Raw genomic sequence first — 26075 nt, 5'->3', positions numbered from 1 at the left:
ATCTTTTTACATCTTGTGGTCCTGCTGCCAGGTGAGCTGCTATAGGGCCAATGGAGGCTGAAACCTCAAGGCCTTAGGGGGATCAGTGTGGAGGGGATCCCTTTCCTGGTTGGAGCCTGTCTATAGATAGTGCTTCTCCCTGCCCTTACTGCTCTGCAGGAGACTTCTGAAAGCTGGAGAGATTTTGGCCAGAAATAGGAGTGATAGGCAGATCAAACAGCAAGGGAGGGAGTTGAATGCTTTGTTCTGGAATGACAGACATGCTGAATGAGAACAGGGCCCTAGACTATGGTCAGGGCAAGGTCATGGGATCATTGATTGTGAGCTGGAAAGGATCTTAGAGATTGTCTAGCCCATCCCCCTCATTTCTCAAATGGGAAAAGTGCTGCCCAGAGAAATCAGGGGACTTGCCCAAGGTCACAAAGTTAGTATCAGAGTAGGGATTTGAACCCAAATCCTCTGACTCCATATTCACAGCTCTTTCCACCAGAACAAGCTGTCTCTCTTGAAGTATTGCTAGGAAGAGGAGGGAGAACAAAGAGAAAGGCACAGCATCTTCAAATATTTGAAAGAACAGCCCTGTGAAAGAGGGATCAGGCTTGCTGTGCATGTTCCCTGATGGCAGGGCTAGCAATAATGAATGGAATTTATAGAGAGACAGATTTCTTCTCATTTATGGGAACATTTAGCCATAATTAAAGCTATATCAAAGTAGAATGGGCTGCTTCAGGAGGAGGTGGATTCCCTCTTCTAGCAAAGGCTGGCTGACCCTTTGCTGGGTATGATGGGGAGGGGACCCTAGCTTAGCTACTGGTTAGACCAGATGGTTTTTGAGTTCCCTTGCAGCTCAGTGGTAGTTCTACAAGTCTGCAGTTCTGTGAATGAGAATTTGGGTCTGTTGTGGTCTAAATTTGATTTACAAACAAGTTGGTATTGCTAAGATTCTTTTCTGTTTCTTTGGTGATGGAATGATCATCTGGCATATGTAAACTTTTTTTTTGTAACAGTATGACCAGTGGAATCTTCCTCCCCAGAGGCTTTTTAGAGGAGAGAAGAAGCACATGTTTTGGAGAGACATCATGGGATCTCATATTCCTCACACATTTCAGTCAGCTATGTGGTAGCAAAGATGGGAACCGCTATATGAAGTTGTCTGTAAAAGCCCACTTGCTCACTTACTGCATTTTCATCAGGTCTGCCCTCTGTGGGTATATGGACCATTCTGACAATGGCCTTTATGACAAAGATTTTACAGAAATGATTTAACTGGTCACCTGCCTGAAGGCCTTAGAATTCTCTAGAATTTTTCCAACTTGCCGAATCACCCTCACTCCTCTCCTTTTCTCTGAACCCCTCAGCCCTGGGGGAAACCTCAGAGTCTGCAGTCCAAATAAATTGGGCAGCTCTAATTTCTAGGGTTAGAACTTTGTGATCAGCACAATATTCCTGATGGTGAGGAGCTGTAAGGATTTCTGCACCATAAGGATTCAGAAGGTTTTGTTGGGTGGAGAATAATCTATTGCATTTATTTTAAATCATGAAAACTTTGGCTAGACTGAATTTTGATGATTTCCTCTGTTTGCACTTTTTAAAGGGTGAAGCAATCAGAGCTGTTTGACAGGTGGAAGAGTCTCCAGATGTGCAAGTGGGCAATGAATATCTCAGAAGCCAACCAGTTCAAGTATGTAAGATGATACTGTCTTCCCCTCCCCCAAATATCCTTGATCTCCTCTCTGACTATCTCCCCGGGATGGGAACCTGTGGCCTCAAGGCCACATGTGGCCCTCCAGGTCCTCAAGTATGGTCCTTTGACTGAATCCGAACTTCACAGAACAAATCCCCTTAATAAAAGAATTTGTTCTGTAAAACTTGGATTCGGCCAAAAAGCTGCACCCAAGGACCTAGAAGGCCACATTTGACCTCAGGGCCACAGGTTCCCCACCCCTGAATTTTAGAACCTACTTCTTCAAGGCTCATCTCAAATCATCTCTTCTATGAGGACATCACTAATTACTTCCAATCCCAATGATCATTGATAAGTAGCCTGGTACGGTGGAAGGAGGGCTGGATTTGGAACCAGAGGACCTATGTTTAGAGCCTAGCTTTGCTGCTTACTACCTGTGTGACCCTGGCCAAATCACAGAACCTCTCTGGGCCTTGGTTTCCACCTTTGTAAAATGAAGGGGTTTGACTAGGTGACTTCCAGGGTTCCTTCCAGCTTTAGATCTGAGATCTTTTGTTATTCCTGTCCTCTGACTGCCTATGCCTGAGAGCAGTTCTTTGTTAGTACCTCACTGTCTGGTACATAATTATATGTTGTTTAGTGCTGTGTGCTAATTATCTCACACATATAAATATGGCCCCTCCAGTTAGTAGGAGATCAGAAACCATGTCTTAACCATCTTCTCCATCTCACCGGTATAGTGCTGAGTACATGATAGGAACTCAGTAAAGACTTATTGATTAAGCAATATTATTTTCATGCAGGTAGACTTTGCTTTATAGAGTATGTATGAATTGGACTTTTGTCAATCAAGTTCCATTTAAAATATGCTCAGGGAGCTCATAATTTAAGGGAATCTTGAGGGGAATCTAATTTGAAAGTGAAGAATGGCTTTATTTTCCCCTCCTAATTTGTCTTTGGAGATCAACACTTTTATACATTGAGATTTATTCAAGAAGGTTCATCTGTTGGAGAAGTATTAATAATAGCCTCTAGTTTGTGAAAGGCAAATCTTTGATTTCAGTAGTAATTGTATTATTAAGTCCATTCTACAGATAGAGAAATCCTATGTAATTCTTGCCCTACTTTCTATAAGTCATCTGTAAGTTATCTAACTAGCTGGAGGCATACCATAAATAAACACACATATACATATACATACATATACACACATCTATCTGTCTATCTATCTATCTATCTATCTATCTATCTATCTATCTATCTATCTAGATGTGTTATCCATATGTTATCCAGTTCCTTTTTTTGAGTAATATATGCCCACAGTGATGTCTTTTACAACACAGCTCACATATAAGTCATTGTTTGAAATATGCTATAGTTTATTCATATCCATCATGTGCCTTTCTTTGAGTTATTTGTAATTTTGAGCCTTCTGGGATTATGGCTTTCCATTTTTTATAGCACTGGGGAAATATTGATATTTAAGAAATAGGTTGCAACATGGAGCACAGTATGGGATCAATCGAAAGCACCGAACAGTTTTCAAGATGACATCTAGCCTAATCTCTTCCTTCTAATGCCTACTATGTCTTGTCTGATTATAGTGCCTTACTATGATATAGGTGGGCTTACTCAGGTTCTCTACTCAATTGCACATCTTGGTCTGGGCATCATCCATTTTGTTTTTCCAGTATGGGTGATTAAACCAAGTGCCTTCACTGAGGATGCTCTGTAATGTTCTAGAGATAAGAAACCAAACATATGAACTTCTGACTTCTTGGTCACCCAATTTGGGAGCAACAAAAAATTGTTCATGCTTTTCCATTATTTTGATTTTCTAATTATTAAAATTATATATTCAATTCCTTAATTCCCTCTTTTTTGTCTTTTTTATTTTTTGTAAATTCCAAAGTTTATTTTAAACTTAAATATAAAATAAGAAAAGAAAAAATTGCCATTACACAGCAGAACACGAGAGGATTCAATATGAAACAATAAATTGCCATTTCAAGAAAACCTATATAATATATACTGTATATTGTTTTCAAAGCTGTCCAGCTTTACTTCCTTGTAAGTTTTCTTTTGTTCTCTGCTGTGCACTTTTTATTTTATTTACCGCCCCCACTCACCCGAGAAGGCTACAATTAAGTGTGCTTTATATACACATATACATATATATAAACATATACATATATACACATGTATACTCATATACATGTATGTAAGACTGTCCTATGCTTATTTTCACTTGCCATCTGTTTCTCTGAAGGTAGATAGCATCTTCCTCCATAAGTCCAAGTCTTTTCATGTTTTTCAAAATCAGCCAGCTGATCATTTCCTACGCCACAGCAATATTCCAATCCAATCACATCCTATCTGAGAGATTGTCTATGAAAGTTTTTCCCCCTCAGTTTTCTCCATTCTTTCTATTCTTGATTGCTTAGGTTTTATTTATATAAGAAAATCTTAATTTAAAATAATCAAAATTATCCATTTTACACTTCGATGATCCTCTCACCTTAAAATATAGTTTAAGGTCTGTACTGAATCTGCTTCCTTTACATATTTTTTCCCCTGGTTTCTTTTGAAGTTCTTGACCTTTCGTTCTTCCAAATTAACTTTGTTATTATTTTTTCTAACTCAGTAAGATAATTTTTAAGTAATTTAATTGAAATGACATTACATAGATTAGTCATTTAAAATTGTCATTTTTAAATTATGTTGACTTTATCTACCCGTGAACAATAAATATTACTTCAATTATTTAGATCTGATTTTATTTGTATAAAAAGTGTTATATGTTTATGTTCATATAGTTGCTGAGTCCATTTTGGCAGGTATACTCTCAGGTATTTTATACTGTCTAGTTATTTTAAGTAGTTTAAAACAATATTGAATAATATTGCTGATGCATAGTGTAGTATCCCTATTTTTCTCTTTTGATGAAACCTATTTTAGCTTTAACTTTGTTCAAGATCATGATTACTACCCCTGCTTTTTTTTACATACTAAATTCTACTCCTGCCCTTTGTGTGTATCTCTCATTTTTATAGCATTTCCTGAAAGCAATATATTGTTGAATTCAAATTTTAATCTGCTGTCAGTTTCCATTTTATGGTTAAATTCATCCCATTCACATTCTAAGCTATAATAACTTGTATATTTTCCTCCTTCCCATTTTTCCTATCTGTCTCACTCTATTCCTATCCCTCCTCACTCCTCTGCTTTACTTCTACCTTCTATTTTGCCTTCCTATTCTTTAACCTACCCACCCCTCCAAGAGTCCCTCCCTTATCCTCTCCCCCCACCCTATCCCCTTGTCCTCTTATTTCTTTCTGAATGTAGAAGACCTTTATACCCTTCTAGATATATATGTTATTCCTTCTTTAACCCATTCCCAAAGAGAGTAAGGTTTTAGCACTATCCACCCTCCCTCCACTAGCTTCTTCTCTATCAGTTTTTCCTTTTATGCCTCATTTGTATGAGATAATTACTCCTTTCTTATGTCTCTCTAGAGTTTTATTTTTTTTTAGAATCACCCCATCATACTCAGCTCAGCCCAAGCCTTTTCAGCCCAAGCCTTTTTTATCAAACTATCTCCAAAAATGATAGCCATAAAAGAATTGATAATATTTTCACATATAAGAAGTAAACAATTTGGCCTTACTGAGTCCCTGGTTCTTGAAGTTTACCTTATTCTCTTGGATGTTATATGTTGAATTTTCACTTAAGTTCTGCTGTTTTTGTCACAAATACCTGAAAGTCTTTCAGTGTGTTAAATGTCCATTTTTTTCATTCAGAATTATACTTAATTTTGTCGGGAAAGTTACCCTTGGTTGTAACCCCAGCTCTTTTGCTCTATGAAATATAGTATTCCAAGACCTACAGTCCTTCAACATAGTAGCTGCTAGGTCTTGCGTAATACTTATTGTAGCTCCATGATATTTAAATTGTTTTTTTTTCTTATTGCTTCCAATATTTTCTCTTTAACCTGGGAGCTTTGAAACTTGGCTATAATAGTCCTATAAGTTTTCCTTCTGGGATCTCTTTTGAGTGGTGATTTGTGGATTTTTTTCTACTTCTGCTTTGCCTTCTTGTTCTACAATTTCAAGGGCAATTTTCCTTGATAATTTGTTGTAATATTTTATCAAATTTTTAATTGTAATTTTCAGGTAGTCCAACTCTTCTTTTATTATTTCTCTTTGATCTGTTCTCCAGATCAGTTGTTTTTCTGGTGAGATGTGAAAATATTCTCTTCTATTTTTCATTCTTTTGATTTTGTTTTGTGATTTCTTGGTGTCTTAGAACATCATTAGTTTCCCTTTGCCCAATTCTAGTTTTCAAGGAATTATTTTCTTAAGTTTTTGATTGCCTATTTCCAGTTGGGTGACTTTGTTTTCAAAATTTTCTTGATTTTCTTGGATTGCTCTTAATTTTTTTTTCTAATTTTTCCTTCATCTCTCTCATTTTATTTTTAAAGTCCTTTTTAAGTTCTGCCAAGAACTCTTTTTGTGCTTGGGACCATTCGATGTTTTCTAATAAAGAAGGAGTGGCTTTTATCTCCATTATCTTCTTCTGAATATGAACTCACATCTTCTCTATCCCCATAGTGGCTATCTATGGTTGGGTTCTTTCTCCTTTGGTTACTTACTTTTATTTATTTTTGTTTTATTTTATTTTTAGCAGCTATTAGTGTAATTAAGTTCTAGTCCCCAAGGTATGGGGATGATGCCCCAATTCTTACTGTTATTTTCTGAGGTCTGTCCTGGGCTCAACCTTGGGCTCTCCTCTCCACTTCTAAACCATGGCTAGAGCCTCCAGCTGCGGTTTTCCACAAATGATCTTGCTCCCTGTCATCTTTCTGGTGGCTACAAACTATAGCTGTCTTCTTCCTTGGAACTGAAACCAGGGACTCTGCTCTCCTACAAGTGCCCGCAGTTATCAGGATCTCTGCCTCACACTACTGTACTCACCAGGTGTGTGCTAGCTCCTTCTCCTGACAGCCGTAGCCTGGCTGGTCAACACAACTATGCTTGGCATCCCTCGGTGGAAGGTCCTTCAATCTTCTCCTACTCAGCCATCAGATGGTTCAGGAGATGAAAGTTTCTAAGGCCTGAGGTAGCTTCCCAACTCCAGCGGCTCCCAGGGCTTCCTGCAGAGTTGGCCTGGAGGTGTTTGCAATTCACTCAGGCCAAACCTCTATCCCCGGAGGTCAGGTCTTCCCTGGGTTCTCCTTAGGTTGTCTGAGGAGAACAACTGCTTTACCCTGACTTTTGTTTATTTCTGGTGCTCTACACTCCCCCCAATGTTCTGTCTTTTTCTGTGGAGGAAATATAGAGAGCTGAAACTTTTCTGACTGACTCTGCCATCTTCTTTTTCCTATTTTGTTAATGTACGTTCTCAGAGATACAATTTTTGCTCTGAGGACTACTACACCTGCTTCACAGAAATTTTGGGATAATACTAATAGCTAGTATTTCTATAGTGCTTTAAGGTTTTATTACAAAGTGCTTCACATATGTTATCTCATTGGTTATGCTGACTCATCATCACCATTCTGTTCCATGCAGTTTTTACTTGTTTCAAAGATTTGTTTCTATATGGATATTGTTCATTATTCAAGATCTCTTTATTGTCTCTGGTTAGGTTTATGTTTTAAGGGCTTGTGCTCCCTATGTTCATCCCCACCCCTTCTTTTGGAATCTTTCCTTTTTTCTGGCAATGATTTTAAAGTGCCTTTCACATCACATTTAGCACAGATTTCTTCTGTATATATTTGGTCCGGTCCAGCTGCTCTTCCCTACTTCATCTTCTTAAAGGGCCATTGCGATTTTTTCATGTTGTTTATTTCTCTGTATGAAGGAAGTAGAATCCCCATATGTTTTGGTTCCAGTTTTTTTGCTGATGAGATCAGAATAGAAACACTAATAATTATGTTCCATGTCACTTCTGTTAGTTGTCCCTCTTCCAGTTTTAAATATAAGCATTGTTGGGGTATAACTTAGCCAGATCTTTCTCAATCCAAACCCTGCAAACACCCATTTCTTCTGATGCACTTTACGTTGTTTCACTGTGGTGGTGGGGAGGTAGGTGGGGTGGGTACTTTTACTCTTCTGCCACCCTTCTCCATAACACTGTGCAATTGAGTTTACACACATCTGAAAATGCCCTTGGCAAAGAGATTGCCTTTGCTTGCTGAGGTGGGTCCTTATTGTGAATTTAGTTTTTAAAATGATTGTTAAAACTTTTTTTGGCATTACCATTACTTCCACCCTGTCTCAATTAAGCAAGAAAGATAGATAAGCTAGATAGATAAGCAAAGCCAACTGTATGCAATGTTCTGTACTCATAGTTCTTGATCTTAAGAACAGAGAGAAATGTATTTCCTCATTTTTTTCTCTGAGTTCAAGATTGATTATGACAGTTATTTAGGGTTTGGTTCACTTTATAGTTATTTTCATTTATGTTATTATCATTGTTTCTACAGTTTTTCTGGTTCTGCTTGCTTCTGTCTGCATCAGTTCATATGTATCTTCCCATGTTTCTCAAAATTCTTCATATTCATCTTTTCTTTCAGTACACTGGTATTCTATTACACTCATATATCATGCCTTGTTCCGCCATTCCCCACTTGACAGGCATGGTAGCAACTCTTTTGGATCCGTAAGACTCCTTTTGGACACTGTAGTTGTCATAGACAATATCTTTATTTTTATCCATTTCTCATTTTTCTGGACCCACAGCTTATTGGAAGTTGGAGCTGCTGTAATCACATGCAGAGCCTTTCTCTTTCTTTTCATGTGATCTAGTATTTACTTTGATCTTTGCTCTTATCAGTCCATGATTGGACTGCAAACTGAGAGCTGATTTTGAAATTACTTCTGTGTCTGTGACCAGTTGTTTCCTGTTAGGATAGAGTCGATTTCATTTTAAAAAATGATGCCATTTGGTGCTAATTATACCCACAGCCTTTAAAATTCTCTTCTTGAAGAAAGCATTCAGGCTGTACAGGTGGGCGTCGACAAGCTTTTGAGCAGTCTATAAATCTTTGGCTTTTTAATTTCTTAATCTCAAACCATCTTTTCCAATGTGTTTTACACCCTCCTCCCATGTTCATGTTGGCATTGAAGACCTTGAGTCTCAAAGTGTACTTGTTGTGGAGGATTTTGTGAATTTCTTCATGGAATTTCTGTACTTTCCCATCCTCTGAAATAGATGTTGCCTACACTGCAGTTAAGTACAGGAGGATCCTTTTGCTTTTGCTCACCATGAGCCCCATAAGGCAAGATAAAGAAGAATCCTTTGCCTCTGGGTTTACAATGAAACCAGGAGTGCATGGGGTGTTCAAGGAGGACTAGCACCTCTGGTGTGAGGTCTGCTGAACCCTTTTCAGGGCTACCCATTCACTTGTTACCCAACTCTCACCTATGGCTCCGAGAAGCTGTATTATGTGCAGTGGCCACACCCCAGTAAACTATCTCAGCAGACAGGCTAAACCAGGTAACCTACGGGCCTCAAACCTGTGAGTGAGTTGTTGGGGTGTCTACCCCAAGCGTGTGAAGGAATGGACGGATGAGAACAATTTCTTCCAATGGCCATGAAGAGTGGATTTTGGAGCTAGGTTTCTGGAAGAGCAGCATATAGGGCAGAGACCAGTGACCAAAAGATATAGTTCAGGGACCAAGACACTAAGTGATGGGAGAAAAAACAAGTATTTCTCCAACTGGGAAAAAATAATTGAATTCATAAGCCTATTTTATTTCCTACCCCCTAGCTCCCAGAGAGTGTTCGAAAAAAAATATTTGCCAAAAGCTTTTTGTCCACAGGTTATCTGAAGCCCCCAAATGAAAGTGTCAAGGTAATTTAAAGGGACCCCCCAGAGATCATCTACTCCAACCCCCTCACTTTCAGAAGAGAAAACCGAGGCCCAGAAGGTAGATTCAGGGCTCCCAATTAGCTGCACAAGTCCTGGGGCTCTGGGTGATATTTTGGGGAAGGACTCCCTTCAGCTTTTTTAATTCTCAATGAAGCCAGTGATCAGGGCACAGGGGTGGGGATGATCTGGCTTTCTCTGGTCCTCTAGATCACACAAAAGTGATAATTATGGCTCTGAATAGAAGGATTTTGAGGACAGCTAAACCCAGGGGGCAGGGGGAGGGGCACACAGTTTTAGCTTTCAGTAAGCTGTCGTCCATTTTGGACAAATGGAGATTTCTTGGGCTTTCAGATGGTACAGCCTGAACACTGAGGACCCTCCATTTCTGCCTCTGTCAGGCTGGAAGGATTTAAGTTCTCAAGGCAGAGGAAGCAAGAAGTTTCCCAGGGTCTGACCTTCTCCACTGAGCCCCAGCCCAATGTTGGCTTCTGAGAGAATGAAGTTCCAGGTGGAACACCAGCTGCAGAGGAGGAAAAAAATTTTTTTTTCAGACTCTTTAGCATGGCAGATTCCCAAGCCTGTTTCATCAGCCACATTGTCCCTTCATTTTCTAAGCTCACATTGCTTTTGAGGTTTAACCCTTTGGTGTCTGATTCAGTGACTATTTTTGAGCAGAGGCTCTAAGGAAGAATTGCATATAATGGGGTGACCATTTGACTGGGAGTCAGAAGACCTGGTTTTTATTGTTTTTATTTCTTGGCTACATTGCTTACTTACTAATTATGTGAACTCACTGAAGTCCCTTAACCTCTCAAAGCTTCGGTTTCACCCTCTATATAAAGGAAATTATAATAATACGTGCACTACCTACCTCACAGAGCTGTTGTGAATTTTGAATGGGATTATGGGTGAAAAATATTTTATAAAGTGTAAAAGCCTGCATGTATGGGAGCTATTATTAATAATGTTTAATTAACAAGCATTTATTAAATTCCTTCTACATGCCATAACCTGTGCTAGGTGCTATGGTTACAAAGACAAAAATGAGAGACTACCTGCCCTCAGGGAGCTCTATTGGGGGAGAGTGGGAAAAGAATATGGAATACATAAGTAGTTATAAGAAATGGGCCACAACTGTGATTTCATTGATATAGCTTCCTATCAACTTCCCAATATATGGGCCAGAGCTATGATTTCACTGATAAAACTTCTTATCGACTTCCACCCTGATGTGGAAGTTCCTTTGTCAAGGCAGATCAGCATTTTCTCTGCACTTTAAATTCTCAGAGAGTTTCACTGAGGTCAAGGGACTTTTCCAGGGTCACACAACTAGTACGTAGCAGAGATAGGATTCAAATCCAGTTCTTCATGACTCCAAAACCAGCTTTCTATCCGCTATACCACACATCCCTTCATACAAAATTTTTTGGGGAGAGTCTAACAATTGGAAGGGCAGTATCATAAGTTTCTGTTAGGTCTCCTTTTAGAACTCAGGGCCTACTTTTCCCAGGTAGCCTTTTGGGATGAACCCAGTTCATTTTCATACTATCTGACGCCCTCCCCCCCATCTTGTTTCTAGGCCACATTTAAAAAATACTTAGACTCCCACATTTCCATTGATTACCTGTTAATGTTCTCTTGTCTTCTGGAGAGTAAACCCCTTGAAAACAGAGACTGTGCCTCTTCTTTAATATGTAAACCAGGAATCTTGCATGGTCAGCTCTGAGTTTGTGAAGGCGTTTATTTGTTTGTTGAATGTGTGCAACTTGGAACCTACATTCCCATTAAAAACTCACTATATGTGGTGGCCAGGTTCTCAGACCAATTTGTAAAAGCCTCTTTAACCTGCCATGTACCTGAAGCGTTACACTTTAATACAGACTTGCATTTGAATGGATCTTTTCATAAATTCTCTTCTCACAATGACCCTGTGAGGTAAGAACAGCTATCATTATCCCCACTTCACAGGTGATAAAGTTAAGTGTAGGAGAGGTGAAAGGATTTGGCCAGTTAGGTATTAGTTATAGTGATTAATGAGGCAGCTAGATGGCTTAGTGGATAGAGTGCTAGGTCTGGAGTCGGGAAGACCTGAGTTCAAATGTGACTTCAGATACTCACTAGCTGTGTGACCCCGGGCAAGTCACTTACTTGTGTTTGCCTTAATCCACTGGAGAAGGAAATGGCAAACCACTCTAGAATCTTTGCCAAGAAAACCTCATAGAGGGTCATGAATGGTCAGACGTAACTGAACAACAGTGATTAGGCAGCAGAGCTAGAATGGGAAGCCAGGTCTTTTAATTCTTGATACAGTGTCTTTTTTGTTTTACCTTGCTGGCTCTCCATTACACCATGGTGATGTGACCACTGTGTCTGGACAATTGTTTGTGAGAAGTGCATTTGGAGTTTCTGATTGGGATCCCAGAGCCGCATTTTCCCTCTCTGCAGTCTCACCAGTAGGAGCCAAGATTCCTCTCCTTCTTGTTCATTTGTCAGGCTGTAGGAATGAAGATTTTCTCAGCTCAGAACTACTGGGCCTGGCTCCAGGGGCTTGTGGGAGGGACTCTAGTTTGGTGGTGGGGGGGAGTAAACTGGGGAAGCTTGATGGGAAGGTTGTAGAGATGCTAGGGGGTCACTTTAGACCTGTTCCCTTTCTCCTTTTCTCTCCCCCCTTCTGTCTCCCTCTTTCCCCCTTATTCTGCTTTCCTCCTAAAGTTTTAGGGATTGATCTGTTACTTCTGACTAAGATTTCTCCTTCCCTGACTTACCACAGGCCAGAACAATGTCTCAGCTTCTGCCCTACTTTTCTGTCCCTGATTCTAGAAAACCATACCTTTTGAGAGCAAGGACTGTCTCATTCTTTGTATTTGTATCCCTGTGACTAGCACATAGGACGTGCTAAGTGATTACTTTTTGACTGGCTGACTGATTGATGGGCTGAGGGCCTTATGGGTTTTTACTGCTAGTTGTGCAGAAAACAGGGAATAAAGTACTTTGCCCTTCCTTCTCTTTTTCACTTTGACCTTGTAGCCCACTACAAAAAGATCCACATGTCATAAGTAATGGACCTTTGGCTACGTAAAGGACTGAAATGAAATTAATGTGTTTCTGAAGAAAAGTACCATGGTACAGTGAAAAGGGGAGGGGATTTGAGTTCAGAAGATGTGGGTTCAAATCCTAGCTCAGCTACTTACTGCCCGTGTGACCTTGGTTGTCACTTAACTTACCTCAACCTCGGTTTCTTCAACTTTAAAGCAAAGAGGTTGGAGCTGTTAACTTCTAAGGTCCCTTCTAGATTCAGGGCTATGAACATATAAGATCAATTCTCCAGTATTTTGGATATTTCTTTATAGGAGCAGGATTGAGCCTCTGGGAGGATCAGGATATAGAGCAAGGTTAGGGAAGCTAACTTTGAGACCATTGCTGGAGCTAAGGAGAGAATGGAGGAAGGCCTTGGTTTGTGTTTATCTTTCTCTTTTCTACTGCTCTGACCTAGCATCTCAAGTGGAGTGAGGAGCAAGGACCAATAGATGGGCAGTCCCAGGTAGCTACAGAGCATGAAGCAGTGAGGGGAGAACAAGGGGGAAATCTTAAGGAACAATAGCAAGAAGTTCCTAGAATTCCTGGGTTCATTTGGTGGGGCTGCATGTTCTCAGGCAGCCGTGTGTATGTATGGAAGGAATATATTTAATTTGGGAGTGCTTCAGACTGGAACCTCTCTGTTTACTCCCTGAGACCTCAGAATCACTACATGCTTATTGACTGAAGTAGAATGTCAAATTTCCCCCAAAGATAACAGAACATCTACATTGGTCTTTGAATGGAAGCTGGAATGAGGAATAATCACCTAACCATCAAGCAGTCAGCTGGCCAACAAGTATTTCTGGAGTGTTTGTGTGTCTGGCACTATGCCAGGCACAATGGCCCATACACCAGAATTAAAAGTCAAGGTCCCCCTATTAGGAGCTTAGTATCAAACCAGGGAGCCATGGCTCACAAGCATGAAACAATCAGAGAATAATACAAAGTTCTGTAATTGGGTGAAAAAATGTATTCCCCAGACCGTAAGTTAATCCAAAGTTCAGAGGAAGGAAAGGTCATTATTAACCAGAGTAGTCAGAGAAAAATGTTGGAACGAAGTGGGTCTTGACTTGGATCCTAAATGATAATAAAATCTGGAAAGGTTGAGTATGTGTATGTGCATATAGGGGATAGAATTGGGGTGGAGTAGGAAACTGTAGGCTATGGGAAAAGCTGTTATGACCCTGGCTCTGGAGGAGTGGTCTCTGATTGTACAGTCAGAGATGCAGCTGTTTGCTGAATTGGAGGCATATGTCATCACAGATTACACCCTAGATATAACATGCCTGGCTCTAGGGGAGTGAGTTAGCATGGCTGTGGGTTGATAAGAAACCAAGGAACAAAAGATATCACAGATCCCTGAAGGCCCAGTCCCAGAGGGTGGGGTGGCAAAGACCCCACAAACACAGGGGAGAGGAACTTGTTCCTGGGTTCTGTAGATCATCTCTAAGATCCTTTCCAGCCCCAATTCTATGATTCTAAGAAACCTGACCATCAAAGCTCATAGTGTAGTTACATCTTAGAGTCCTACCTGGCTCATCTTCTGCTTCGCTCTCTACAAAGAGCTCCCTGCCAAATCTTATTGATCAGTTTCAAAATATACACTTGCTGTATTTGCCTCCTTCCCTTAAATACTTAGTGTAACCCATGGCAGAGATATCTATACACATCATCTGGTAGCCCATATCAGCTAATGTGCTAAAAACGAGGTCCAGGTGGGGATGAGCACATGAGGTATGGGATGCTGGGGGTGGGGGGAACAGTAAAGAGGCCTGATATCAATTAGATGAATGATAGTGCTGGTGTCCCTCATGGTTGGCAACCCCCTAGCAATGTCAAACTTAGAATGTCTTTTGCACATAGAATTACCTAACCAGTTCCTCCCTATCTTTCTTCCTTGCCTTGCAGGTCCACTCTTTCCAGGTGCTGTAATGCTCCTTCCTTTCTCTTCACCACCCAGAAAAACACCCCTTTGGGCACAAAGCTCAAGTATGAGGTGGACACGAGTGGCGTCTACCATATCAACCAGGAAATCTTTCGCATGTTTCCCAAGGTGCTGTTGCTTTTGCATTTCTTGAAAAAGGTTGGGGGGAGGACAGGGGGAAGAAGGATTGTGTTGGATGAAGGACCAGACATAAGCCTCGGCTCTGCATTGACCCCATTGGCTAATCGTTCTAGGCTGTCCATTTAATGGATAATTCTTTTGACCTCAGACACCCGCTGTTTGGGTCTCAACTGGCCATTTTCTAGGTTATGTATGTTTTGACACATCATTTTTTGAATTTTGGTGTGTCCATTCCTCAAATTCCAGTTGGCCAAAAGTTACCTGTGTAGAAATAAACCTCGTGGGTTGGTTGAAATGCCAAGTTCACATCTGTGAGAATAGTAATGATGAAAACATCATAATAATTGTTATCAAGCCATTATCAGGCACCTGATTGTATGTGCTGCTGTGTAGGGCACCATGCAATGAATACAACGTAGACTTAGTCATTGCCTTCTAGGAGCTTATAATCTAAGAAAGGCACAATAACACAAATTCACACATAAAAGATGTATGCGTGGGTAATGAGATAACAATAAGCCAACAGAGAGGAAGGCAGTAAAATGTCCATTTCATATACATGATGGGAAATTTTTTTTTGGAGAGTATCAGGGAATGGTGATAAGAAATAGAAAGGATGGGCTGGGAAATCAGGCAGCCCAGTTTGCAAGAATCATGTTTAGAATAAGAGTGAGTAGCTCTGAGTAAAAGTTAAAGTTCATTCTTTACATTATAGCTCTGGGACAGCTTTAAGTTAGGAGAAACTGTAGAATCTGAAAAAAGGCAGGGCAGGGACAGCAGAATAATAACCTCTTCCCCTTCACATACCCCCATTAATCTAGGGAGGCTTCAAGGAAGACATATATTTATATATTCTGTAATACTTCATTTATTTGGCATCATTCAAAATGAGTGTTCTAATGATAATCATAATCGATAATTCCCACACACATATCACTTCAACGTGTTCAAAGTACATCATTTTCTAGTTAAGATGAAACTGATCCTTTCGAAGTACCCAGATTTTGTTTCTTGTAACTATTCTAGAATGAAATCTTTCTCGAATATATTATATGCTGTCCTGGCTTCCTCAACAGAGAATGCCAAACATAATCTAACCTTTTCTTGATGATTCAGAATCATCATTCCAAGCATCAATTATGGTAGCCTGCTGTAAAGAGAAGCACAGATCTGCTGTTTTTGGTTTTCCTGTCTCTTCCCCTGCTGTCAGCTGTCACCTCTATTGCTGTCATCTGGTCTGCTTCTAGCACCACCCCTCCCCCAATTTCTTGATCCTAATCTGCTATGGGCTGGGGAACCAGGTAGCCCAGTTTGTCAGAATTATGTTTAGAATAAGAGTGAGTAACTGAGTGAAAGTCAAAGTTCATTCTTTGTATTATAACTATGGGACAGCTTTTGGTGGCATTTACACTTTCTTTTCCTCTTTCTCCTCATCCTCCTCTTTCTCCTTCTTACCCTCCTTTTCTTCTTCTTCTTCCTAATAAATTCTCTCTATATAATAACTGTAGAAGTTATAATAACTATATAATAACTGATAAGATATATCTCATAACATGAGCCTCATCTTCCAAAAAGCTCAGGGCACTGAGTTCTAGTCACATTCTTAGGATTAGAACCGAGAAAGGAATTGCTTTGTTCGTTTGTTTCAGTTGTGTCCGACGACTCATTGTGACCTCATTTGGGGTTTTCTTGGCAAAGATACTGGTGTGGTTTGCCCTCTCCTTCTCTAGCTCCTTTTACACGTGAGAAATTGAGGCCATCAGGGTTAAATCCAAAGTCACACCAAGCTAGTAAGTGTCTGAGGCTGGATTTGAACTCATGAAGAAGAATCTTCCTGACTCCAGGTCCAGCACTCTGTGCACTATGGATCTAGGTGCTGAAGAAGAATCGCTGGGTATCGAAAGGAAAATGTAGGACCTTGGAGAGCAGCGTGATCAAGACCTATGAGGCTAGAATGTACTGTGGATTGGAACTCTGGTCTCTGAGCTGCTTTTCCAGGGAGCCAATAGATAAGTTTGATATATTCCAAGTCTTCTCTTACACATCCTGTAGAATATACTGAAGATTTTTTTTTTGCCTGGGTGGGGGGAAGAGAAAAGGAGGGTGTGTGGCAAGATGAAAAGGATGAGTTGAATGCATCTTCCCAAATTAGCCAATAGGCCACCAGGCAAATGTCCTGGTGGGGACTCTGACCTTATGTAGTCCATTCCATTTGCAGTCTCCACCCCCCCACCTCCCATCAAGAAAAATATACAGCGAATATGAATAATTACCTAGAAACAGGCTGCAGCTCAGCTTGGGGATCTGACTGCATTCATTATTTTAAACCAATGTAATTTCCTACTAAGACATAAGCCTGGCTCCTTGCCAATGAGAGTGCTGGTATGCTGACACAACTGGGGTCCCTGCCCATGTTTGTTTTCAGGGACTTGCCCCCTCCCCAACTTGTCTAGACCAAGGGTGTGGGAGAAAACCTAGAGTCATTGAAGGTCAAAGCCTAAAGGACACTTAGAGATCATTTTAACACAGTGCCTAGCACATAGTAGGCACTTAATAAATATTCATTGACTGACTGACTGATTTAGCTCAAATCCATCCCTTGGTAGATAAACACATTGAAGCTTGAAAAGGGAGATGACATGTCCAAGGTCATATAAATTTTTCACAGAAGAACTCGAACTAGAACCCAGGTCTTTTGATTCCTATTCTGTGGTCCTTTGTTTTGAGGATGTTCTGGTACTATGTTCCAGGTCTCTCCTTGAGTAGCCCATTGAACTGTGCTTCAGCCTCTCTTCCTTTTCCAAACACATGGCACAGCTAGGTGCTAGTGTGACTTTAGCCTGCCTTAGAGGTAGAGTATCAGAACACAGGATAGATTGTGCAGCCCCATGTGGCAGACAGGCCATGTGTGAAGTATTTGATTCAATTCTGTGTAATGCATTTTGGGAAGGATAATGACAGGAATTCAGATAAAGATGACCTGGAGAGTGAGGAATCTCATACCATATGGAGATAAATGGAAGGAATTTAACTGGGACTTAGGGAGGCCATGATAGCTATCTGCAAGCATTTGGAGGTCTGTTAGATGGAAGAAGGCATGTTCTACTTGGCCCTAGAGCATAGAACTTAGCATGATGGATAGAAGTTTCAGAAAGGCCAGTTTAAGCCTGATTCAAGGAAAACACTTTCTAACCATTAGAGCTATGCAAAAGTGGAATGAATTGTCCTTGGAGGCAGTTACTTCTCTTAGTGAAAACTGGGTGACCGTGTTACAGAGGGGATTCTTGGTCAAGATGGGCTAGATGGCCTTTGAGTTCCTTTCCAATGCTGACCTTCTGAAACTCTGATTTTGCACCACCTACTTAGTGTCATGGCTCTTCTTTAGCTATCATCAGTTCCCATGTTGGCCACTCCATGACGGGGAGGTCAATATGATATGAGACAGCTAATCCTGTTACGGGACAGGTCTTGTTAGAAAGCTCTTCCTAAAGTTGAACCTCACACTTCGTCACTGGAAATATTTTGCTCTCTGTCTTTATAATTTCACTGTCCCCTTTTCTTTTGAGCTATCTTCCCCTGAGCATTTTATTATTTTTGATAATATTTTATTTTTCTCCAATTAAATGTAAAGACAATTTTTAACATTTGCTTTTTTTAAATTTTGAGTTCCAAATTCTCTCCCTCCTTTCCCTCCCCCTTCCCTAAGGCAGAAAGCAATTTGATATAGGTTATGCATGTGCGGTCATGCAAAACATATTTCCATATTAGTCAGGTTGTAAAAGAAAACATAGACAAAAAACTGTGAAAAAAATAAAATGAAAAATAATATGCTTTGATCTTCATTCAGCCTCCATCAGTTTTTCAGCCTCCATCAGTTTTTTCCTCTGGAGGTAGATAGCATTTTTCATCATGAGTCCTTTGGAATTGTCTTGGATCATTGTATTGCAGAGAATAGCTAAGTCATTTACAGTTGATCATTATGCAATATTGCTATTGTTGTGTATAGGGTTCTCCTGGTTCTGCTCACTTCTCTGCATCAGTTCATGTAAGTCTTTCCAGGTTTTTCTGAAGTCCTCCTGCTTGTCATTTCTTACAGCACAATAGTATCCCATTACTATCATATACTACAACTTGTTCAGCCATTTCCTCCTCTGAACATTTTAATCCTTAGATGTCTTTCTTTTGAACCCTCTGAAATCAACTTTCCCCAAATCTAGGATATGTGTCAAACTAAGTCCAGATTTCTTCTCTGCTATCACAAAGTCTAGGATGGAATGATCACTTTTTCCCAAGATTCCCACCACTTCTACTGCAGCAATCAGTTCCTCCCTATCAATGAGAATCAAATTCAGAATAGAATTTCCCATTTTTCCCTTGAAACTTGAAATTATCACTGAGGCATGTGTATTAGCAAGGCAATAATCACAATACAGATGATAATTTTCAAAATGCCTATGTGGTTCTGTATCACAAAGTATAAGAGACTCTCCACACAGAAGGTAGAAATAAACCATTTATTCAGACACCAGAGGACCAGATCTTGAAACCAATGAGCCCAATCCATCACAGCAGTGAAGAATTCAATACACAGTTTCACAGCAGAGAACCACTCTATCCCATAACCATCTGCCCCCCTTCCGGGGCCTTCCCACAAACACAGTCACAGCACAGCACAGTTTGCTCTTTCCCTCAGCTTTAACTGCTCTCTCTGCATTTCCTATGACACATGTTCCTTTTCTTCTCATTGAGCTCCTCCCACCACATGTGACTTAGGCTTCCTGTGCGTAAGCAGGTCACATGGGCTTATTAATGGATGGGAAAGACCTTCAAATCTAAACTGTTATTACAGCATGTTGAGAAGGTATTAGCTTCTCTACTTTTGGCAGAGAGAAAAAAACAGACACAGCCACAGATAGAGACAGAGAGGGCTCTAGTAGATGTCTGGATAATTGAAGTCACCCATCACTGCTTTATCAAATCTCTGAGCAAGGTTTGTGATCTCTTTCTCAAACTACACATCTATTTCTTCTTTCTATTCAGAGGGTCTGTAGTATATTTCAATGACAAAATCACTTCTGTTTCTCTTTTAGGATCACAAAATCATAGATTTAGAAATACAGAGAACCTTAGAGGCCAGGGTTTAACTTCCTCATCTTTCTTATGATAAAATGAAGACTCAGAGAGGATAACTGTTAATTATCACTGTTACATTTAAGGATAGCTATCATTCAGTTCAATTTTTATTTTATTTTATTTTTTTGTTCAGTTTTTTAAAAAAAACCTATATATTAAATATCTTCTAGGCACAGAGAACTATGGTAGGCCCTGAGAGAAGATACAAAGTTTAGGTCCCTGCCCTCTTGGAGCTTATAGTCTAATAAAAGAATAAGATACAATCATATCTTCCCTAAGATTTCTCTTCTCCAGATGAGATATCTCCAGTTCCTTCAATGGAGCCTCCTATAACATGGCTTCCAGACCCTTTCCTATTCCGGTTATAACTCAGAAAAGTTAGTCCAGGAATTTAACCCAGTGCTCCAGCTATGGCCCGACCAGGGCAGGGTAAAGTTGGATAATCACCTCCTTTGTGGTGAATGCTGCAGTTTTATTAATATAGCTTTATATTGTTAAATCCTTTGTATTGTTAAGTTCTTTACATTGTTAAATCCACCCTCAGATGCCTATTCTTCTCTAGTGCTTCTTAGGAAGTGATCTCAGGTGCTGTGCTGCATTCCCTAGTAGTGCTTCTCCCCAGCTCCATCTGGGATGTGCTCACTTGGCTCTTGCCCTCTCTGCAGAAGTGGCAAAAGGCATTGATCTTTCCTGCCCGTTTAAATTCTATCTTTGACTCTGGTGTATAATCAGGATCATGTTCTCTACCTATCCTCAGGGAGCTGAGGGAGGGTCATAGGATTATAGATCTAGAGTTGGGAGTGATTCTAGAGGTTGTCTTGTCTACCCCACCTCTTCCATTTTACAGATGAAGAAACTGAGACCTAGAGAGGCTATGTGACTTGCCCGTAGTCACACATATGTGAACCCGTGTCCTCTTATGCAATATCCAGCTCTTCTCAAAGCACTGGGCTAACTGGTTGAGCAAAAAGGGTCTGATGGGAGGTGGGGAGGAATGGAGATGGTGATTGGGGCACATTTTGCCTAGTGATTCCTTTGCTGCCAAAAGCATGAGCTTCCCTCACAACTGCCTCCCATGCCACTGTTGGTGCAGTCCCATGCCATTTGCTTACATCTATCCTGCAAAATTTTAAGCACTAAATAACACAATTTAAAATGTGGAAACAAAATCATTAAGAGAAGCTGAGATACGGACATCTCAGGAAGCAAAAACCTGCTCATTTTTGATGCATTGGGGGCATGGAGTTGGTCCTTTTAAGAATCTAGGCTGGCCTTTGAGTTCCCTAGGCATAGTTGAATAGAAGTTGTAGGGTTCCTGGTTGGAGGACATATTTCACCTGTCCTAAACACATCAGAATCAGAATTCTATTCTCACTATTAGGCAGGGAGCAAGCAGCGTGGCTTCTTCAGGGGAAAGCCCTGGGGGAACAGTGAGAAGACTTAGCAGGTTTCAGTTTCAACTCTGTCACTGGCTGTGCGACCTTGGACAAGTGATTCCTCATCTGTAGGATGGGATAATAATGCTTCTCCCACTTACTTTTCCAGGGCCTGTTGTGAGGATCAAAGAAAACAATAGATACAGATGTGCTAGACTGTCCCTGGCATTCTAACTGGCTGCTCACTGTCTCTCTGTAGGACATGCCATACAATCGCTCTCAGTTTAAGAAATGTGCAGTCGTGGGGAATGGAGGCATCCTGAAGAACAGCCGGTGTGGGAGAGAGATTGATAGTGCAGACTTCGTGTTCCGGTAAAAAGCATCCTTTTCTCTTCCTTGGGGTTTGGGAGATACTCTGAGGGCTCTCGTGCTTCTCCGTAGCTCTCTGAGACTTTCACCTGCATCATTCCATAGGGATGACCAGAGATTTTAACCTGGGATCTGGGAGCTTGATGAAAAGAAATTTGATTGATCTATTTTACTATAATTAATTTCCTTTACAATCCTATATATTTTATTTTACTCTGTGGGAATAAGTACAGTGGAGGAGATTGAAAGATTAAATAAGATGGGGTCCCTGCCCTCAGGATGCTCATGGGCATTATGTAGCCTCCTCTTGAAGACATCTAGTCACGGGCACCTCACTCCTTCCACTCCACTTTTGAAGTTAGGAAGTTTTTCTAAACCTTGACCTAAAATTTGCTTTTCTGCAACAGTTTCACTTGACATTTAAGGCCTTCCACAATCTGAATCCAGCTGACTCTTCTTTCTTAACTCTTTCCCTTCCTGTATTTATTTCATGGTTAAGCCAAAATAAACTAATAGCTGTTATTCAATCTCATCTTGCTAGGTGGTAATGGATAGAGCGCCGGGCCTGGAGTCAGGAAAATTCAAGTTCAAATCTAACTTCAGACCAGCTATATGACCTTGGGCAAGTCACTTAACTTCTGTCTGCCTCCATTTTCTCAACTTCCATGGGTTGTTGTGAGGATCAAATGAGATCATATTTGAAAAGTTCTTAGCGTCGTGCCTGGCACATAGTAGGTGCTTAATAAATGCTTCTTTGTTTGCTTCCTTCCTCTTCATTCTCCAGACTATCCCCTGTGCCTCTTCCTCTCCCTCTGTTGGAATCCTTTTCTTCCTTCAAGGCCCAACTCCTATGCCTCTTCTTTCATGAAGCCTTCCCTGATCTAGATATCTCCTTTGCTTCTAACACATTCTGCCTTGTAGCATCATCATTTGTGTTCAGTTGCCATCGTGGTGTAATGGAATGAGTCCTGGATTTAGATTCAGGAGTTGCCGTTGGGTAGTTTTTAGTCATGTCTGCCTCTTCATGACCCCATTTTTGGGTTTTCTTGGCGGAGATACTGAAGTGGTTTGCCATTTCCTTCTCCAGCTCATTTTACAGATGAGGAAACTGAGGCAAACAGGGTTAAGTGACTTGCCCAGGATCACACAACTAATAAGTGTCTGAGGTCAGATTTGAACTTATGAAGATGAGTCTTTCTGACTCCTGGCACTCTATCCACTAGCTGCCCTAGGTTTGGGGGAGATAGCTTCAAATCCTGGTTGTACTAACTGTGTGACCTTGGGCCAGTCACTTAGTGCATCTCTGAACCTCATTTCTTTCACCTCTAAAATGGGAATAATAATGCCTATACTATCTCACAGAGTTGTGGGAAAGTGCTATGCAAATGCTGGATATCTAATTTATGTTTATTTCCCTGTCTACATGCTATACTGTTCTATGCCCCTACCCCCACCCTGCTGTTAGAATTTTAAGCTCCTTGATGGCAGGGTCTGTAACTTTGCACCTTATTTTCTTTTCTTTCTCTGTCCCTCCAATGTCAGTGGATTGAAGACCAGAGGCAGTTCTATTTGGTAGAGAATTCAAAACTGGGAGGAGTCCATGGATTCATTAATCAAGGTTCCTTTCTCCCCTTTGGATGGGCTTGGGGAGAAAGGGCTGCACAGTTCTCTCTCAGGCCAGCTTTTGGTTGTCCAGAGGGAAGCAGTCAGATTCAGCCTGCACAGTATTATAGGAGAGGCCCCTAAAGAGCTCCATGAAATTGCTGCCATGAGAGTCACCCATAAGTGAAACAATAACAGAGATGGACTTGGAGAAGGAAGGCTTTGGTTCAAGTCTTAGATCAGACACTTATTGGCTGTAGGATCTTAGACAAATCATTTACCCTAAAATGAAAGGTCTTTGAATTTAAGAACTGTTTTGTATTTATCTTTGTAGCCTCAATGCCTAGCATGGTGCCTGGCACATAATGATGATGGTGATGATGATAGATGAATACATCTTAATTAATAAAACTTGATAAATGTCTGCTAAATTGAAATGAATTGAACCTCAATGTCTCCATCTGTAAAATGGGTCTAGTAATACTTCCTTTTATACTATATAAGCTACTTTATGGAGTTGTTATAAACTTTAAAACCCTATAGGGCAAGCCAGAATCTTTGCTAAGAAAATCCCCAAATTTGGTCACGAAGAGTTGGACACAACTGAAACACCGGATGAACAACGACAAAGCCCTAAATAAAAAGAGACCCATTATTATTTATTATCTCCAGAAGGCCCCTGTTAACATGCACATATGAGACCTGGGAAGCCCCCTGGCCTCTCCCATCAATTTATATACATATATATGTATATATCAGTTTTATCAGTTTATATATCAGATTTGTGAGTTGTCACTGTGGGCCCAGAGAGGACTTAGGGTATGGAAGGAGGGGGAATGGAGTGGAAGCATGTAGGTGGTAGTGAGTAACCCTGGGGAATCAGATTGATGAGGACAGGCCCAGGGCAGTGGGACACACAAGGTGGATGTCTGTTGGAGGGAACACTGAAGACAAACTACACAATAATGACTAAATGCTTATCCCAGGGATCAGCTGGTAGGTATAAAAAGTGTTAGATGTGGCCTCAGATGCTTGACACACTAGCTGTGTGACCTTGGGCAAGTCACTTAACCCCAAATGCCTTGCCTTCTCCCCTCCAAAAAACAAAACCAAAAAACCAAAAAACAAAAAAAGTGTTAGATGCCCAACCTGGTGGTGTAGACATGAGCCAAAAATTAAAAAAGAAAAAAACAACCAAAAACCCTTTTGCTCAGTGATCTGAAGAATGCAGACAGAAGCAGATTTTCTTTCCTCAATTATCTGTATAACTGTAACTATGCAACTCTGTCCCACAGCTGGCAGATTTCAAAAAGAAAAGATGAAAAAAATAATTCAAATTCAAATCCTACTTGAAAATCAGACAAATTTGAGTTAGCTCGGAATTCTGGGGGAAAAAACATCTCTTCCTCTCCCCACCTTCCCAGTGCATATTGTTACCAGAACTGATTTTGTAGAGAGCCTTCTGATGAAACATGTAACAATTTCAGTTGGTGAAGGGGACGGGGTGCTCTTGGCCTTCCTCCAGATGTGATAAGAGTGGTAACTTGCTAGCAGATCTCCTTTTGCTCCCTCCCTGAGAATGGGTTTGTGTGTGAATATTCTTGGCTCTTGGCTATAGGAACAGGGAGCCTCCTGTTTCTAAAGGAACAGAAGCTGCAAGCTGTCCTTGCTCTGTTCTTGGAAACAGGGAGTTAGTTGTGATCTGCCCACCAGCTGCTGGGTGCTAGACCTCTCTTGCCAATGATGACAGGAAGATGCTTTCTGCCCATGGGTACTTGATCCTTGTAGCCCCAAGTGACATCATCAGGGGCTCGAGTGGTTAAAGATGATTTCTTAAAGTGGGTGTGCTAGCACATGCCTGGAGTCCCTGATATTGGGGTGATGAGGCTGGTGGATCACCTAACTTTGGGAGTTCTGAAATGTAGTAGGGCTAAAGCCAATCTGGGTATCTGCACTGTCTAACATGGGTACAGTGAGCTTCTGGAAGTGGGGGAAGAGGGGAGCAGACTGCCTAAGGATGTATAAAGTGGCCCACATCAGAAATGTCAAAAAGCAGTGGGGATGGTTCCATGAATGGCTACTATACTTCCAGCCTGGGAAGACATAGGGAGACCCAGTCTCAAAAACATAAAATTAAAAAAAAAGAATGATTCCTTTAAAATAATAGCAAACACGAAACCCGTGAGAATATACTGGATAAAGAACAAGTGAAATCCTCTCTTGGGAGATTTTCTTTAGAAAAGAAACCCACCTTCCTGAAGTATTCCATTTAATTGAAAAAAAATTTCAAGCATCTATTTTGTGGGAGACTGGTGCTAGACACTGGGGATAGAACAGATTGATAGGACACAGAGTCAGCTTTCGAGGAGTTTATACCATGAACCTATGAGCTGATTGGGAGAGGGGAGGACAAGCCCAGAAATAGCTAGGATATGAGGGACCACGAGATAAGTACAAAGTGCCCAAAGAAATCCATGAGGGAAAGGTTGCTTTCTGGACGCAAAGGAATGGACTAGCTCATAGAATCATTAGCCGTAGAACTGAAAGGGACCTCAGAGGCCATCTAGGCCAACCCTGTTTTTACTGATTGGGGTAGTTAAATGACTTGTCTAAGGTTGCACAGATAGTAGGCTTCAGAAGCAGAATCTGAATTCAGGCCCTTCGATTCTACTGTACCATGATTAGCCTGGAACTGATCTCCAGAAGATCTAGATTCAGGTTCCAGGTTTGTCAGTGTTTCATTGTGTGACCTTGGGTACTCTTCTCCAGGCCTCAGTTTGTCCAGCTATTAACCAGAGATCACGCTACCTCTGCTACCTGCCTGAGAATCCAATGAGATAAAGCCATTGGTAGTAGCAGCAGGATATAATAATAATCTGTTACAGCTGGACA

At 40.8% G+C, this 26075-nt stretch overlaps 1 protein-coding gene across 2 annotated transcripts in view; it reads left to right on the top strand.

The window, feature by feature from the left end:
- Positions 1–26075, top strand: part of ST8SIA5 (ST8 alpha-N-acetyl-neuraminide alpha-2,8-sialyltransferase 5) — a 132991-nt gene that overhangs the window by 92705 nt on the left and 14211 nt on the right. For both annotated transcript variants that reach the window (XM_036756067.1, XM_036756058.1), the window contains 3 exons: positions 1595–1681; positions 14547–14691; positions 21472–21584. In XM_036756067.1, coding sequence (XP_036611962.1) covers positions 1595–1681; positions 14547–14691; positions 21472–21584 — 345 coding nt within the window. The remainder of the gene's footprint in view (positions 1–1594; positions 1682–14546; positions 14692–21471; positions 21585–26075) is intronic.

This window comes from Trichosurus vulpecula, chromosome 1 (assembly GCF_011100635.1).
Source record: "Trichosurus vulpecula isolate mTriVul1 chromosome 1, mTriVul1.pri, whole genome shotgun sequence".
Lineage (NCBI taxonomy): Eukaryota > Metazoa > Chordata > Mammalia > Diprotodontia > Phalangeridae > Trichosurus > Trichosurus vulpecula.
Note: the sequence above shows the minus strand (reverse complement) of the source record. Positions and strands in the feature narration are given on the sequence as shown.